This window comes from Wyeomyia smithii, chromosome 2, assembly GCF_029784165.1.
Source record: "Wyeomyia smithii strain HCP4-BCI-WySm-NY-G18 chromosome 2, ASM2978416v1, whole genome shotgun sequence".
In the NCBI taxonomy this organism is placed as follows: Eukaryota; Metazoa; Arthropoda; class Insecta; order Diptera; family Culicidae; genus Wyeomyia; species Wyeomyia smithii.
In genome coordinates this window covers 63,146,484-63,162,882 of record NC_073695.1, presented here as the reverse complement: position 1 = coordinate 63,162,882, position 16,399 = coordinate 63,146,484, and the positions used below count along the sequence as shown (strand labels likewise).

Genomic DNA, 16,399 nt, shown 5'->3' with positions numbered 1-16,399 from the left:
CTTTCACTCAAGAGTGTCAACAAATATCAACCCTGGTCATATGTATGTGGTCGCAGCACTAAATCGGAATCGCGACTTTCGTTGCGCGCGATTTTTCGCTGCGACTTTGAATATCCTTACGTGGGAAGTAGTGCGCTGTATAGCACATCAGATGCGTTATACCGCGCAGTATTTGCGACGTATGGTATAATGTGCGGCATGAGAGTAAAATTGCAGACAGACGTCCAAGCTGAGTTCCAAACTTGTGTAAAGATTTTTGTAGTAGCAATTCGTAACCAGATAGCGCGCCAGCCTCATACACCAGCGAAAAAAAATGTATTGTAGCGATACGGTCACCAGGCAGCGCTAGTATACATGTGATTCATAACGCAATTCTTTTTGAAAATTTACACGGGATTTTCGATCAATTTTGTTCTTGCTTGGACGTCTGTCTGTGGTCAAATCAATTGTTAAATAAATACGTATGAATTAATTGACGGTTAGACCATTTTTCCAACTATTTCGTGTTTTCCACACTTTCCACAACATTTTTGTTGCTCTTGGGCTGCGTGTGGACATCATCATGCGCAAACGCCACTCGAGCAGAAAAGCAAACGTCAAAACTCAAAACAAAATTCAACTTACGCAAAAATGGCAGCTTGCGGGTGCGGAAAGAAACGGTAAATTTGTGCACTGCTGTGAGGTTTTCGTGTTGCATTACAAACTGTACAATACGAAATAAATTGCAGCTACATTTGTGGTAAAAATTGGTGTTACTGTGCTATCTAGCCAGCTAGTGATTCTGGTGATTAGTGATGCGTTTTTCGGGCAACAATATTTTACTTCCGCAGATTCTGCAAGCGTTGATCTCTTGAGCATAAACATGAATGAAAATCGATAAAAAATGCATTTCAATTTGCCTCAAATCTGAATTCATGAAACAGCAATGTAAAGCGTGATTCAATAAGCTTTTGATTGATACAATAAAGTACAGTGATTGAGAGAATGTCACAAAGCGCCCCAAGAAGGCATCCACCAGCCGGTGGCAACCCGGAGGTCATGTCGGCGAAGTTCGGTGACACCGAGTGGGAAGCTCGTGAGGTAAGAAGTTTGATGCTTGCACCGTTTTTCAGTATTTACCTTGATTAATTCCATTGAAATTTGAGTGATAGAAAAGCACGTTTTGCGATGAGAAATTGAAATTATCCTCTAACTCGAGACGGCACATTGTGCAGGTACAATTACGTGTTAGTTCTTCAGTATTTTTGTCATCTTCCTGTACATTTCTTTTTGCACTTCCACAAATTAAAAGTTGTATAAGCTTAATGAAACTTCTCCACATTTATTGATGTTTAATTCAAAAAAAGAAGACCAGAGAACAATCGAGTTCTAACTATGGCAAAACATCTTTGCAACTGTCAGCAGAAATTTCTTTTCAATCGCAATGTTTTTTCGATACTCGAACAAAAAAATGAAAAATTCAAATGTTCACATCATCAGTTTTAAATGGGACAGAAAAAAACATCGGGAGGTTCGCTACCATGACTAGGTCTCCCACTGCGTGCATTTTATGTGTTCACTGACCACGCGAGGCCGAAAAGAAGAAAAAAATGAGTATGTCCGAGTGGTTTTTTTTTTGTCAGTAGACTTTTAGTGCAGTTTTATTGTCTCGAACACAACTGCTTAGTAGATACTTTACGACACACCAGATCAGTTGATTCAGGATTCAGTAACTTGCTAAAATATGATAGCCGTATTTGTACAGAGGAGGGGTATTTGTGTTAACGTCCTAGAGATGTAAGAAAATAAAATTTGTTGATTTCGATCAGAAAAGTGGAAAAAAAAAAGATAGGTGCTATATAACTTAAATGTACAAACTAATGGCATGAAATGTGACAAGACTGACAACCTTATGGGTCAATACAACCGAATGTGAGATGGTGATTTTGAAGCGATTTCAGCCTTTGTGCCGTGAGAATATCGCATGCACATGGTATCAAATAATGTTTGATACACATGCTGCAAAACGAGTGTGGCGCCTATGATCTGTGCCTAAGTGTACAAACGTTGGCTAAGAAGGTTCATAGCAATGCCACCCTACTTGAGTAAGTCATCGGCAATTTAAAAATCTTTCGCACGGTCATAGCTATAAAATGTTTAATAATTCTTTTTTCTTCGCTTGCTATTCACACCTATTTTTTTCCAAATAAATACTGATAGTAAATAAGACAAGTTGCTCCTCACAGCTTACACTTGGACAGATCAGGCAGAGGTTTACCATCGCACTTGTTGATCCATCCATACCAGGCCTGAAAGCCGTGACGTTTGAAGATTTTTTTAGCACATCCGGCTGCCTTCGTTATGTTGTCTGTTAGCAATGCTGTAAATTTTAAGACATTTTTAGATTACAACCCACAAAAAGATTTTTCTGGGCCAACCTACCTGTGCAGTTGATCTTACACTCGTTGGTACTCAGCTTGTTTTTATCCTGTGGATCGCACCAATAGCGGTCGTTGATTTGGAACAAACCCCAGTCGGTCGAACCATTACGGTTGTGGTTCCGCTTGGTGGTATTCATGCCGCTTTCAGCCTGCACTAGACAAACCCCTTGTGAAATGAACAAAAAATATTAAGATAAAGCTAGTTTATCGGTTGTCTCGAACAAACGTACAATTCACCAAATCCTCCTTGCTGAAGCCCTGGTCCAGTAAAGCTTTCGCCAGAGAACAAGTAGTGAACTTTTTTCCTTCGGTTGAGCTTATCGAATTCATTACCGCCATCATTAAGATGAAAACACTAACTTTACTAATACGATTCATGGCTGTAGCTTGCGTACTTCTTTGATGTGAGCTTTTACTCGGTTGAAAATGAACTGCATCTGCGGAAAGCGCTTCCAGCAAGTTATATTCAATTTCTTATCTACTCAAATGCGTTGAAATCCTTTTTAGTTGGGTCGGTGATTTTTCTTAGCATGCTAGCAGGGTAAAAGTAGTGATTGTCGTTCCGTTATAGGGCCATTAAACCAAGCTACTTTCACAATACCATTGGCAAAACATACCCATCTTACCCTAGCCGTGTGTTTATGCTGTGGGCGAAATGTGCCGGTAGGTGAATCCCCTTTCGCAGTGCCAGAGCATCAATCGGTATACCTTAACGAAGTCTCTCCTTTCTACGCGGCCCAGTTTGCTTTAGTGAGCGATGCACTAAAAAAATAAAAACAAGGAAAACCCCTGTATTTGCAGTCATGACATGCCACGATACTAAACAAGAAACGCGAATGAATCTAATGCGCATGAGGGGCACAGAGGTGGGCACTTTCTTGTTTTCTCGAGAAAGTAAACTTTTAAACATGATAAGATTAGATATTAGGCTTCCCGCTCGTGACACACATCATTCATGCGGATATGTCCATTGAAGTGTAAACAAAAAAGATTCGATCGAATTTTGTTGAAAAATGTTCTTCGTTTTGAAATAGGTTGTTCATCAAGCCACCGATGTTAAGAAGTTGCACTGCAAAGAGTAACAAAAGAAGTCATGGCATGACCTAGAACCACTTCGAAAAAAGTATTGACCTTTTTTGATTGACTTATTACTCGGAGAAAAAATAATATCTCTAAATTCGGCATTTACCGAAAGCCAACGTCAGCAGATCGCTACATCGCATCTGATTCAAACAATTTCGGTGGTTGAAACCAGGCCGCTCTACACTCTATGGCACATCATATTTTCAACATATCGATGGAAGAGAAAGAGTTCCTAACAGGATCTTAAAAAACAGCCGATTTAAATGAGTATGATGGACAGTTTTTCGATACAACAAAAGTTCTAACCATTCTAAAACGAGCTAGTATTGGAGTCATGTCCATATTTATGATATTAAAGAGACTTAAATACTCTAAAAAGACTTAGTTTTGGAAACAGATTTTTTTAATTTAATTTAAACAGTTCATACAATTCATCCCAAATATCCTGCAACGGGACATATAATTTCGAAACCTAATAACAACTGGTATATATGATCTGCCACAGCATCCGGGAAAAAATAATAAAATGACAACCTATCCTGGTAATTGGGTTCCCCTTTAGTAATCTGACGTCCTGTTAGTGAATAAACGTCGCACAGCTTTCGCGCGTAGTCGATAGTCGATATGTTCTCGACAAAGTTATAGTCATGAAATCAGAGTTGACGTGAATAGTTGACCATGAAAGAGTGCACATTATTGACTTTGATTTTATATTCTTAAGAGAAGCAGTTTGCGAGTCTTGAGTTTGTGAAAACGCATTAACATAGAATAAAATTAGCATATCCTAATTTTGCCACCAATTTTGTTACTAAACTCTTTTTGTAGAGCGTTTTTGAACTGCTGAAAATATTCCTTGATAAATTCATATACACTTGTTACGCAATTTCGCGTTAACACGACTGAGGGGCAGGCCCCCTCAGAATTAAATGGAACCTCGTGGGTGTGTACAATCCTACGCAACTTTTCGTATTTGTTTTTTAGAAAATCTATTTGGACTAACATTTGAAAAGGTCTGAAGATTCAAAGCTTAATTCTTATGAATCGATATATCTGAATAATAATAAGAGATAGAGAAAGTTGCCAAACAAAGACTTTTAGGGAATTGTCTAAACGTTCATTAAAAATTTGGAAGAAAATTAATTACACTAAAAAAAAATAAAAAAAAAAGTAATTTGAAAAAGTCGGACATTCTTTGGAAAAAAAAACTTTAGATTAGAGTTGCACAGAATAATAGGGCTGGGAAAAAGTTATTTTTGAAAATTACCGAATATTCGGATTATCGAATAATTATTTAAACTTGAGCTTGTCAAGGGTTATCCACTTTAAGCCAAGAATAATTTGGTTTTTAATTTTTCTCATTTAGTCATTATGTTCTGTTAAATATTCGACCGTCTGATTGGCCGAATATTCGGCTGAACAGACGGCCGAATATTCAACGAAACATGATGATAAAAGGAGGAAAATTAAAAACCCAATTATTCTTGACTTAAAGTGGATTAGCGTTGACAAACTCAAGTTAAAACCATTATTCTGTAAACTGAAAATTTGGTACTTACCACAAAAAAACTTTTTCCCAGCCCTATTATTCGGTGCAACGCTACTTTAGATAGACAATTTAGTATTAGTCTTCTGAACAAAATAAAGTGGGCAAACCTGAAGAGAAAAAGTTGTAGCAAAAAAAAAAAATACGTACAGCGTTTTTCACTTTTTGTTTGCTTCTGAACGCCTGATACTGACAAGAGTTAGAGAAAAGTTATCAATGGGTGATTTTTGGGGAACTGGGTCCTGAAGCTATACCAGTTTTTTTACGACATTTGAAAGAGATAAGTTTTCTTAACAAAACGTGATTTTTGAAAAATGTTCATCGTTGTCTTTCGAATTTTAAATGAAGAATAAACAAACTACTCGAAAGGTGTTAAATGACAGTTCGCCCATGTACGGTATATGAGCAAACTGTCACTTAAGACCTTTCGAGCAGTTTTTTAATATTCATTCAAAAATTGAAGAATAACGATAAACGTTTTTTAAAAATCGCGTTTTTCTCAGCAAACCACTCTCTTTCAGTTTATGTATAAAAATCTAAAATTCGTGTCAAACTTTAGGACCCAATTGTCTGAACTCAAAAATATTGAAAAATAATAATTTGAGGCTGATTTTTGTGGAATAAAAAACGTTTTTTTAACAGAAATTTTTCATATCTTGAACATGTTCAACGTGAAACTTTGTTTTAGGCAGTTAAATTGTTTACCTCACTTACTTCCTTGCTTCAGCAGCCTAGAGTCGTGGTGGCTTGTGCCGTATCAAGAATTTTCCTCCAGTCTACTCGGTCTTGGACTACTCGTCGCTAATTTCTAGCTCGATACTCGTAGATCCACTTCAACCCGGTCAAGCCACCATGCACGGGTTGGGGTCCTTAAAGAGAACCGATTTTACCGCACTGTCCATATGTCCGGCCCATATCAGCCTCCCGACCTTCGTCAGGTGCACTAAGCGAGTCTCTCCAAGTAGTGCCCTCAGTTCGTGATTCAACGCCTGCGTCACTCTCCGTTTTCGGTTTGTACTCCACCAAATATTGTCCGCAACTATTTGTGTTCTAATACAGCCAGTGCGTGTATGCCCTCCGATGACAGCGTCACGGTTTTGAGTCCATGCAGATAAAAAATGCTCATTGAAAAAAACCACCTCTTATCCTCAACAAACACACCCTCTCGTTGATCGCCTTTCAGTTGACAACGCGATCCTGCATTCTGCCCAGCACACAAAACCCCGTTCTCAGCTCGTTGGATGCTCCACCGGTCTGGTAGAACTGGGCCTTGCCGCCACGGACTCACCACACCTTCTCACTTTTGCAACAGATCTCCAACAAAATGAAGCGACTTAAAGTTCCAGGTACCGAGTTATCATTCGTAGTCCGATTTTCGTTGCTTAGGTTCATGCCGAATGTTCCGAGTTATAATTTCATGATTGTTCGTAGAGTAATTGTTCAGGTAGGTTGCCATACTAGGGCCACGCAACCGAGTCTCGTGATGAGGCTGCCATCTTGGCTATGGCGTTCGAGACAACACGTTTTTTTGATTCAGCCGCCCGCTCCGGGTCACGCTGTTGTAAGCCACCCCTAATCTGCGGAACAGATGCTCAGAAAGGATGGGTTTTAATCCGAGTCACTGTTCAGATATATCAATTTATAAAATCAACTTCAGCCCTATTCAAATGTTGCTCCAATTTTTTTTTTTTTTTTAAATATTTGTACAGTTGATTGGTATAGTGAGGCCTACACACCCTCAAAGTTTCATTGAATTTTGAGAGGGTGCTGCCAACATCTGATCGAGTTGGTGCGAAATCGGACATGTAAAATAACCACTTGAACTCTCAATATGAGGTTTTAATTAACAAAAAAAACAGCTTTTTCTTATACTAATCGATGACCGATCTCTCAGTAGGCACTATACGTAATTTGTCTCAGATCTCTTCGAATTTTCTTTGATTCGCTTAGTTCTGACTGTATATATCAATGGTTGCTACTCCGTGTTGGTGGACCCGATTTTTTATAGACTAATAACGGCCACGTCATGCAACACCGGCACACCTCAAGGTAATTTTAAACGCTATTTTTTCAATTGCGTTTCTCTTGAAACTATGAATTTCGAGTTGTGTCAGTACCGCACGAAACCACCAAAAAATCGTGTCAAAATCGTTAAAAATCTGTCCACGTGGTATATGGATGGCCCCGTATTACTACAACATTGCAGCGCTAGCACAGACTTGTCGCTCTTTTCTGCAACCATTCACCGCATAAAGTCATCCAAACAGATCATCCACACGTTCATGCATCTACCACAACTACGAACGTTATCGGCAAAAAGTGGAAAAATTGGAGCACCGAGAAATTGGATTGAATTGAATTAGATTTTCTCTTTAGTTCGGTAGGCATCATAAAAAATTTATATTTGGACATGTTGCTAAAATCAAACAAGGTATGCATATATCATATACACGAGAATCGCGATGTGCCGGTAAACTTCTGGCACTTGTGTTGTAGAGAGAGGAATGCTAGACTATTAAGACAAATTTACGTTGTTGAATGAAACATACGTTTCGAAAGTAGCATTTTATGTATGCCATCAGCAACTTACAGGTTTTGTAAATTGTTTTTTTTTTTCGTTCTCTACAAAATTAGCGAAGTAGCGATTAGCGTTTCGAAGGCCAAAATTTAAGCGACACTTACAGTCCGCTAACCAGCTCAAAAAAAAACAAAAAATAGACAAGATAATTCATTCTTAAAAGTAGAGCTAGATATTTTTCACTGAAATATTATATTGGTTAAAATAAACACTGATATTTATTGAACACTGAGCTGAAATTTACTAGTACCTAGTAGATTGCAACTTTACTGCCCTTATACAATCGATTGATTTTAGCGCACAACGTGAAACCGACCTACAATGTTCAACACGAGGAGAGATCTTTAACACCACTCTTGCATTTAGCTTTCCATCCGTACCAAGCCGTGTATCCTTGCTGGGCGTAAACTCGGTTGGCGCATGTTACTGCCGCGGAAATGTCGTCAGTAAGCAGAGCTGAAAACAAAATTCATCAATCTGAATCTATACCTGGAAACAAAAACCTTTCCTTACCCGAGCATGCCACGCCGCAATAGTTGGAAACCGATTTGTGGCCGGGTGTACTGCACCAGTATTTGTTGTTAATCTGGAACAAACCGTAATCCCTCGAACCATTGGTGTTCAAGTTGGTCGAAGCAGTGTTCAGCGAACTTTCAGCCTTGGCCAGGCACACGAAGTTGTTCACTTTTGCTTTGTCGAAACCATATTTAGTACGAAGTAGTCGGGCCAGTTCGCACTCGCTGAAGACTTTAGCGTGAGTCCGGGTTGGCAGTACGACGGCCAGGACGGCCACAAAGGCGGTGAACGTTACGAAGCGACTCATGGTGAATTCCACTGTTCGGGTTTACAGCACGTACTGTATCAACTGGATATAGATTTGTTATTTTTAAAGGAGTTCCCAAAAAAAACGGGGAATTTTTGGCACTTGTATTTGGGCAGTTGTTTATGATTTCAGGTGGTATGGATTTTGGTGGATACATGTTGCTGTTTTTAATGGCTTTGCGGGTAAATGACAATTAAGGTTTCGTTTTGTTCATTGATACATTTATTCGTCTCGTATTTGATTGATTCAGCTGTGCTTTTGTTTGCAAATCTCTCACTGAAATGTTTGCCAGGATATCGTTGAATAATAAAATGTGTGCAAATATACAGGCACGTGGTAGTGTTCGTTAATAATACGAATGAAATAGTAATTTATGAATTTCGCAGATGTCATCATAACAACAACCTAATTGATATTTTCGTTTTCGTTACTTTCTCATTGCAGTCGCAGCGTTTACGTGAGCTCGAGGAAGCTCGGGCACGAGCTGCTCAAATGGAAAAGACTATGAAATGGTGGTCGGATTGCACCGCAAACTGGAGGGAAAAATGGAGTAAAGTAAGTATCAATCGACTAATAGTTTTATTCGCAGAAATCCAGTCCGACAGTTTTCCAATAAACGTTAAACAACCTTAAATTCCCTTGGATCGCTTTAAACGTTGTATGTAAGGGTTTGGAAATCGAAAAACCGAAAGGACTTTCTTGTTATTGTACCAATCGACGTTTGCATTTGATAAGATTTGTAAAACGCTAATAGCATTGGATGAGCTAAAACAATGTTTAATTTTTTTCAATCTAAACGCAAATAAATTATAAAAAATCACAAGAAGGTTGTATGCAAAGCCACGACCGCAAGGTTGAAGTAGAATACTTTTACAAGAAAGGTAACCTGGCTGCTTGCGTGTCAGTCATTTTTTCTAGTAAATAAACGTTGACCGTTCATTGGCAGTATTGTAATTTCTTTTTGTCTGATATTTTGAATGAAGTTCATTGGATATTTTTAAATTTTGTGCAAATGAGAAGTTGAAGTGCTGCCGAATTGTAATATGCACATTTAATACGACATCATTAAACGGGAACGGAACAAAAGCTACGGTTATGCAGAACACGAATGCCGGCGCGATGCGATTCGCCTTACCGTGGTGAAATGCACAGCTCTTTTTAAGGCGAAGTAGAGCTATACATTTCAACAGATTTCGTCTTGCCGAATCGCATCGCGCCGTTATTTGCGTTCTGCATGACCGTAGCCAAACACTAAGCGACGCAAACACGTAATAATAATCAGAGTATGCATGTAGATGAAGATAATTAACTTTGGATTATAGCGCAAAACGAGAAAATATTAACTCTTCAAATAATCATTTGTGTTCTTCAAATTTCAGTTGTTAAATTTAATATCAGATGAAATGTTTGTTTATTATCTGATGAAGCTCTTATATAGGCCAAATGATGCATTCCCAATTTACTAGGTACATAACTCTGCCGACCGTGCTTGGGAAAGCGCGGTATAACGACTAATCAGAGGTCGGATTTTGTGTTTTGACAAGGCTTAAGAGTTTTCAATAGTACAATAGTTCGAATGATAAAATTGCAATTTCATGATTTTCTAATCGATTGCTGCAAAAACGAAGGAAATCCATCGAAAACTAACCGATTTATTGGCATTTGAAATTTTTCTCACTTTTTTCAGTTTTAGATTTTCATTTTACATCCCTATGTAGCCGAACTTCCTGAGAGAAGTATTCTAATTCGAAATTAAATCTTCATTAATTCATTTGTTGTCCTCTTAAGGACAATTGTTCAATTTATCATTGATAGTGAGGACTAAGGCGCACGGTCAACACAATGAGAAAGGTGTTTTCACATTGAAAACTAGACACGGCTTTACTGGAGGAAGTGTTGGCAAATGCATCTACCGCTAATACCACCGCTATCATACGAAAGCGCGTCGTTTCATGTGGGGAATATCAACAACGAAAAATGACGCGCGTCTAAGCATAACCCGAACTGTTTCGCCGTGCTGCTCCTATTTACCTTTACATCGGCCTCAGGGAAGTACCGGCTGCATCTGCATCTACCGCTGAGGCTGTCACTATACTGCTATTGGTACTAAAAGCTACTAACTCTTCAAATAAGTGTGTTATTTGTTCTCAAAAGAACAATTGTTCAATTCAAAATCGGATTTACGCAATCGCATCTCTGTAATATTACCGACAATAATATTCTTCTGAACAAACTGATACAACTTTCCCATTAGGCCTCTGCCATAATAGATGCGAAAAGTGACGCGAACCGATTCGCTCAGCTGTAGGTTAATGTACAGCCATCAGTAGAGCTGTACATCAACCTACGGCCGAGCGAATCGGTTCGCGCCGCTTTTCGCGTCTACTATGGCAGAGGCCTTCGAGAAAGTTGCTGGCTGATGTATTCACTTCATGCAAGCCTGCTGCTGATGCTTCCCGCTACCACACTGAAACAGCATTTTAGTGAAGGGAGTGTCGTTGCATCAGCTGACCCTGCTACTATCGATGCTGATATACCCGCTGCAACAGCTACGCTATGCATAGCCATGCCACAGTTGTGGCCGCTATACGCTGGCCTAACTGCTGAGCAACTGCAACGCTATCCGTAGCCATGCCACAGTTGTGGCCGCCATTGGTATCCGCTGTACCTGAATCTGCTGGCCCTGCTGCTATCGATGGTGAGATCCGCTGAAACTGCTACGCTTATCCACAGCCATGCCACAGTTGTGGCCGCTATCCGCTATCTAAGGGAGGACTGCTGTCGTCGCTGTTCAAAACTACTATGAGCGGCTTCGACTAAAACAGGCTCTTATATAGGGATGAAAATAGGAATGAATTATTTTACGTACGAGGTGGAATGATATAACTTGAAAAATATGTGTGACTTCATTCTGGTTCAGAGCGATCATTTGCTAAGCTCCACCTCTTTTTTCAGTTTCTAAAGTTTTTCCTCAGTTTCGTAGCACGGATGCACAAAAATGATTTCTTGTCGAACCGGACCGATAGCACTCTTATTGAAGCAACAAAATAACATGTTTTGTGTCGTGTTGCGCAGCTTCGTTGAAGAAAATGTTCCCGTCCCCGTGTCGCATGTAAGCAGATTATTGCGTTCAGTAGACAGTAGATAGTTTATCCAGCGAATAAACACCGATGGTGCTCTCACACACGCAACGGTTTTAACCCGTATCTTATTGCGGTTTGTAACATCAAGCGATTTCGTTTGCTCGCTGTTGCGTGTTGCATCATGTTGCAACTTGGCAGCTGGGAGACGACGAAATTCTGTTTATGCTGATTGATTGAATCGACTTCATATTAGCTCCGCATAGTCGAACTAACTGCTTTTGTGAATGCGTACTAACAGGGCAGTTTATTATTCAATGTCGGTTATGCTGATCGCAGCCTTTGCGCTGCCCCTACAGTGGGGGGTTTACTAAATAAAGTGAAAATTAGACAACTACAACAGAATTTGATTGCATCCCGCACAGAATGTCTGCTTGTGTTGATGCCAGAAAATTATTAACCTTCAATTATTTTTTTATTTGCCTTCAAAAAAGCATTTTGCTGTTCAAAATCGGTTGCTAATTACAACCTTTGAGCTGCCCTAACATTGGGGGAATTGAGATACACGGACAATATGCACTGTGGAAGCTATTTCACATTCAGTAAATTAGACGGGTGCGACAAATTTAAATTGCTAGGATGCAACACAGAATACTTGCTTGCGTTGACAAAAATTATTAACTTTCAATGACTTGTTTATTTGCCTTCAGAAAGGCATTTTGATTTCCAACATTGAATTTCCTGATGGCAATCTTCATGCTGCCCCAACACGGGTGGAATAATGGCTGACAAACGCTGAGAAAAACCGCGCTGCTCCTGAGACGTGGTGACCAACCACAGGGCTAGTGCTGCTGCTAAGGAAGGACGACTGTTGTTGTCGCTGTCTAGAACTATTATGAGCGGCTCCGGCTGAAACAGGCTCTTATATAGACCAAATAGCATGTTTTCAATTGCAAGGTATATGATTCTGTCGACCGTGCTTGGGAAGCAAGCATATAACGACCAATCAGAGGTCGAATTTTTCGTTTTGACAAGGCTTGACTATTTTCAATAGTACAATAGTGTGAATAATAAAATTACAATTATCTTATTTTGGGAAGAATCTTAGAAGATTTTCCAATCTATTGCTGTAAAAACGAAGGAAATCCATCGAATACTAACCGATTTATTAGCATTTGAAATTGGACATATTTTTCACTTTTTTCGGTTTTAGATTTTCATTTCACATCCCTATGTAGACGAACTTCCTGAGAGAAGTATTCTACTTCAAAAGCCTTAGTTCTACGTCCACCATGCGGTCGTGTCTTGAACACTACCTCCCAACTTTATTAGTTTAAAAGAATGTGCTTCGGTGTGGGGAAAACTTTCCACTTCAGTGGAACAAATCCTGGTTCGCGTGGGCAACTGTTGCACACGGTTAGTTAGAATCGGCATTCGTGCACCGCGATTGTCCCGTACGAATCAGTCTCCTTGGGACAAAGCGACAGTATACTCCTTATCCAAGCGTGCAGTAAAACCATTGGTTTTGCAATCTGTATTGATTTAATAACAATGCGTAGCTGCTTCGAAAGGGTTCTCCAGGAGTTGGAGAAGGAAACGGATGATCTGCTGGCTGCGCTGGAGGTATGGCGACAGTTTCTTCTACCGAGTGCATATTTATTGAATTATTAAAATAATGTTGGAATCTGTTTGATTGTTTTTTTGGGGATTTTTCACAACTCTCATTATTCATACATTTAGCCAAAATCATTTTGATAGTTCAAAACTTTCCTCATTCTCAGGTCCGTACTGAGCGCAATAAAGCTCGCGAAGAGTCCAAACAGCTCCGAAGCAGCCTCGAGGCCGCCATAAAGGAGTCCAACTCGTACAAGCGGGAGAAATGCGAGCTGGAAATTCAAATAAGCCAGCTGAAGAAGGAAATGGAAAAGGTACATATGCTGATGATGAAGCACGCCGGTCAGTTCAACAAAGCGAGCTTGGACGCGGCCGACGAACCGGAACGGGATGGGCGAGACAACAACTGCTCTCCAGATATTTCCTCCGATGGACTAAAGAACGTGAACAGCGAGGATGGGCTTGTCACGAAAGTCAGCAGTAACAACCAGCCGGACGACAGCGGACAGGACGACTTGGACGTCGAGGAGTACATACTGCAGAGAGGTGCCATGCCAAAACATTCCATAGAGTTTAAAGAGAAGGGCGACCCGAGCGCCGAGGAGAGAAGACTGATTCAGCAGTTATCGAAGGATGACTACGACGAGGATTACCTGTTGCAAAAGATCTCGATGCTGCAGCTGCGACTGGATGATGCCCAAAAGACCATTCAAATTGAGCGGGAAGAGAAAAACAGTATTCACAAGAGTTTTGAAAAGTTTAGACAGGACATGCAAGAGCTTAGGGACAAGTGCGAGGAGCTGCGGGCCGCCAAGCAGGATGCTGTAAGAGAACTGCTAACACTGCAAGAGCAACATCGAGTTGAGATGAGAATTACAAACAATTCACTGCAGGAAGAAATAGCTGCCAGGGAAACCCTGGAAAGGCGACTGTGTGAGTTGCGAACAGAGGTAGGTTTTTTTTTGTATATTTCTAAGCAAGTTTGTAACATTCTGATGTTTTCAGTTGGAACGAATGCAAGCGGAGAACGCAGCCGAATGGGGTAAGCGTGAGCGGCTGGAAACCGAAAAGCTCAACCTAGAACGTGAAAACAAAAAACTCCGAGCTGAATGCAATGATCTGCAGGAACGATTGGAGCGCAAAGGACGGCCACCGATGAGCAACAGTGATACAGAATTTCGGGCCATGCAGCAGGAGTTACTAGATAAAAATAAGGTTAGTTTTCTATCCAAAACCGGTTTGACCGGGGTATTTATCAGGAATATTTCATAATTATTTGCAGGAAATCAGTGACATTCGCCATTCGCACAGTAAGATGAAGAAAATGCTTTCCGAAGCAAACACGGAGCTTGGGCATGCCGTCCGTCGTGCAGAGCAATACGAAACAGAAGTCAAACGGTTGCGGTCTCGCGTTGAAGAGCTGAAGCGTGAGCTAGCAGGAGCCGAAGATGAGCTGGATTCCGCGTGCAATCATGTGCGACGCTTGCAACGCACCAATGAGGAGCTTTCCGGACAAACGGAGGGACTTCAGGTGCAGATACAGCATTTACAGACTAGGTGAGTGATGTTTACTTTCTAGCATGACCAACCTAGATCCTCTATAATATACTAACCAAATGCACTCCGTTCTGGACGCTGCTGCCATGCACCAACTAATCACTCCGGTTAGTCCGAAAAATCTACAAGATTTAAATAATTACAAAGCCTCTAACAAAACTAACTATTCCTCCAACTCTAACAACTATAAGCCAAACATCAACGATCTGAAGCAACTCTTCGATAACTCGCGCCACTACAACGAACGTCAGCTGCAGGTCAAAACGCGGGCGTCCACCGAAACACAGCCTTCTTTTCTATCCGGGTCCTACTACGATGCCAAGCCGAGCTACATCGCAGCTGACGCTCCGTTTGAAGCAAAAGACAAATCTCTAAACAACATGTTTGATTTCGAGCGTGCCAAGCAAAAATTTGACAACATTTCTCGTTCCGCCGGACCGACATCCGCCAATGGTTCCAAGCGATCCTCTTCCAGCGGTCAAAAACAGCAGTCCAGTTCCACCGCCGTCAGTGGCATTTCCAAAAGACAAAACACATCTGCGGTGGGTTCCGGAATGAGCTTCGAGTGTAATAATTTCGCCGACATTGGACCGGCCATTCGATCGGATCCGGATGGAATTCCTCTTTTGGGGGGAAGTAAACAGGCGAGCATCGTGAATGAAACGATTCAGTTCTTTGATGGCGAAATAGGATCGAGTTGCGCACTGGCAGGTACAGGCAGTACCGGAGGCGGGGCACACAAGTTTAATATCACCAAAATTAACAATGTTAACTTGGACGGCCTGAAAGTGTCCGAGGATGATGAGGTACGTGCAAATGTGTGATCCATATCCGGGACACGTTATTTCTCGAGTTGCTTCTGTTATTGTTCTGTTGTTTTCGGAGTTCGGTTTCGGTTTCGGGTTTATACCTTATCACATAACTATACTGGCCTTTTTTCTCTCTTTCAGTTGTTGATTCACTAAAGTATATATCTTCATTTGCGCTTTCTCATTCACAGACTCCGTAATTACGGATCGACCAGTCTTCTGTCAGCAAACGATGACAACAGTGACAACGATTGATCGAATTAATTTCGGCAATCTCGTTCCATGTACAATCTATAAGTGAGACGGTCGAATTGTATTGTTTGGACATGAGATAGGGTACGGTACCTCGGACAGAATATTAATGATTTTTTTTGTGTCTCAAACATGTTTTCAGTTTATGCTTTTATACAGCATCACTTCATATTCATATAAAATGTATTATAGTCAATGGTTGCTAGCATTTATTCGTGTTCGATAACCGTGATCCATATTACAAAATATAATGAAACAATTATTTTAGCTGGCGCATTGCCACACATGCATGCATCACTTCTGTTTCTGGTATTAAACAAACAAAACGTTCGCAATTAAAAGACTACTGTTTCCATTTATCGGTATTATTTCCTACTGTAGTCGAGCAAAATTAAAATCGAACAAAAGCTACAATCAAACGCCCCAGAGAATGCTATCATAGTCCTGCATTTGCATACACCGAATTCAACCGGAAAGTATACCAGTTTTGATTTTTTTTAAAATTTGTTAATTGTTTTGAGAGTTTAGAGTGAAAGTTTATCTATTCAAAAATCTAGCAATGCTAAGGATGACCGATTGGTGGATAATGTCAAAACAAAAACAAAGCAAATATACTCCTGGAAATGATTTTGTTTTGGGC

At 40.4% G+C, this 16,399-nt stretch overlaps 3 protein-coding genes across 4 annotated transcripts; 1 reads left to right on the top strand and 2 right to left on the bottom strand.

Annotated features, from left to right (window-relative positions):
- The first annotated feature begins 587 nt into the window (after nucleotides 1-587).
- LOC129721211 (coiled-coil domain-containing protein 102A) lies at nucleotides 588-16,386 on the top strand. 2 transcript variants are annotated; one of them, XM_055673507.1, is made up of 7 exons: nucleotides 588-1,080; nucleotides 8,892-9,002; nucleotides 13,309-14,091; nucleotides 14,147-14,356; nucleotides 14,424-14,698; nucleotides 14,811-15,504; nucleotides 15,699-16,386. In XM_055673507.1, exons 1-7 carry the CDS (start codon nucleotides 985-987, stop codon nucleotides 15,705-15,707), a joined length of 2,178 nt encoding a protein of 725 aa, XP_055529482.1. In that variant the 5' UTR covers nucleotides 588-984; the 3' UTR covers nucleotides 15,708-16,386. The 2 variants fall into 2 exon arrangements, with proteins under 2 accessions (XP_055529482.1, XP_055529483.1); XM_055673508.1 differs by lacking the exon at nucleotides 14,811-15,504.
- LOC129721212 (lysozyme-like) lies at nucleotides 2,110-2,879 on the bottom strand. The gene is made up of 3 exons (XM_055673509.1): nucleotides 2,651-2,879; nucleotides 2,422-2,586; nucleotides 2,110-2,359 (listed from the first exon to the last, which is right to left on the bottom strand). Exons 1-3 carry the CDS (start codon nucleotides 2,796-2,798, stop codon nucleotides 2,220-2,222), a joined length of 453 nt encoding a protein of 150 aa, XP_055529484.1. The 5' UTR covers nucleotides 2,799-2,879; the 3' UTR covers nucleotides 2,110-2,219.
- On the bottom strand, nucleotides 7,649-8,495 carry LOC129721213 (lysozyme-like). The gene is made up of 2 exons (XM_055673511.1): nucleotides 8,138-8,495; nucleotides 7,649-8,080 (listed from the first exon to the last, which is right to left on the bottom strand). The coding sequence occupies exons 1-2, from the start codon at nucleotides 8,445-8,447 to the stop codon at nucleotides 7,950-7,952; spliced, it is 441 nt and encodes a 146-aa protein (XP_055529486.1). The 5' UTR covers nucleotides 8,448-8,495; the 3' UTR covers nucleotides 7,649-7,949.
- Nucleotides 16,387-16,399: the final 13 nt, after the last annotated feature.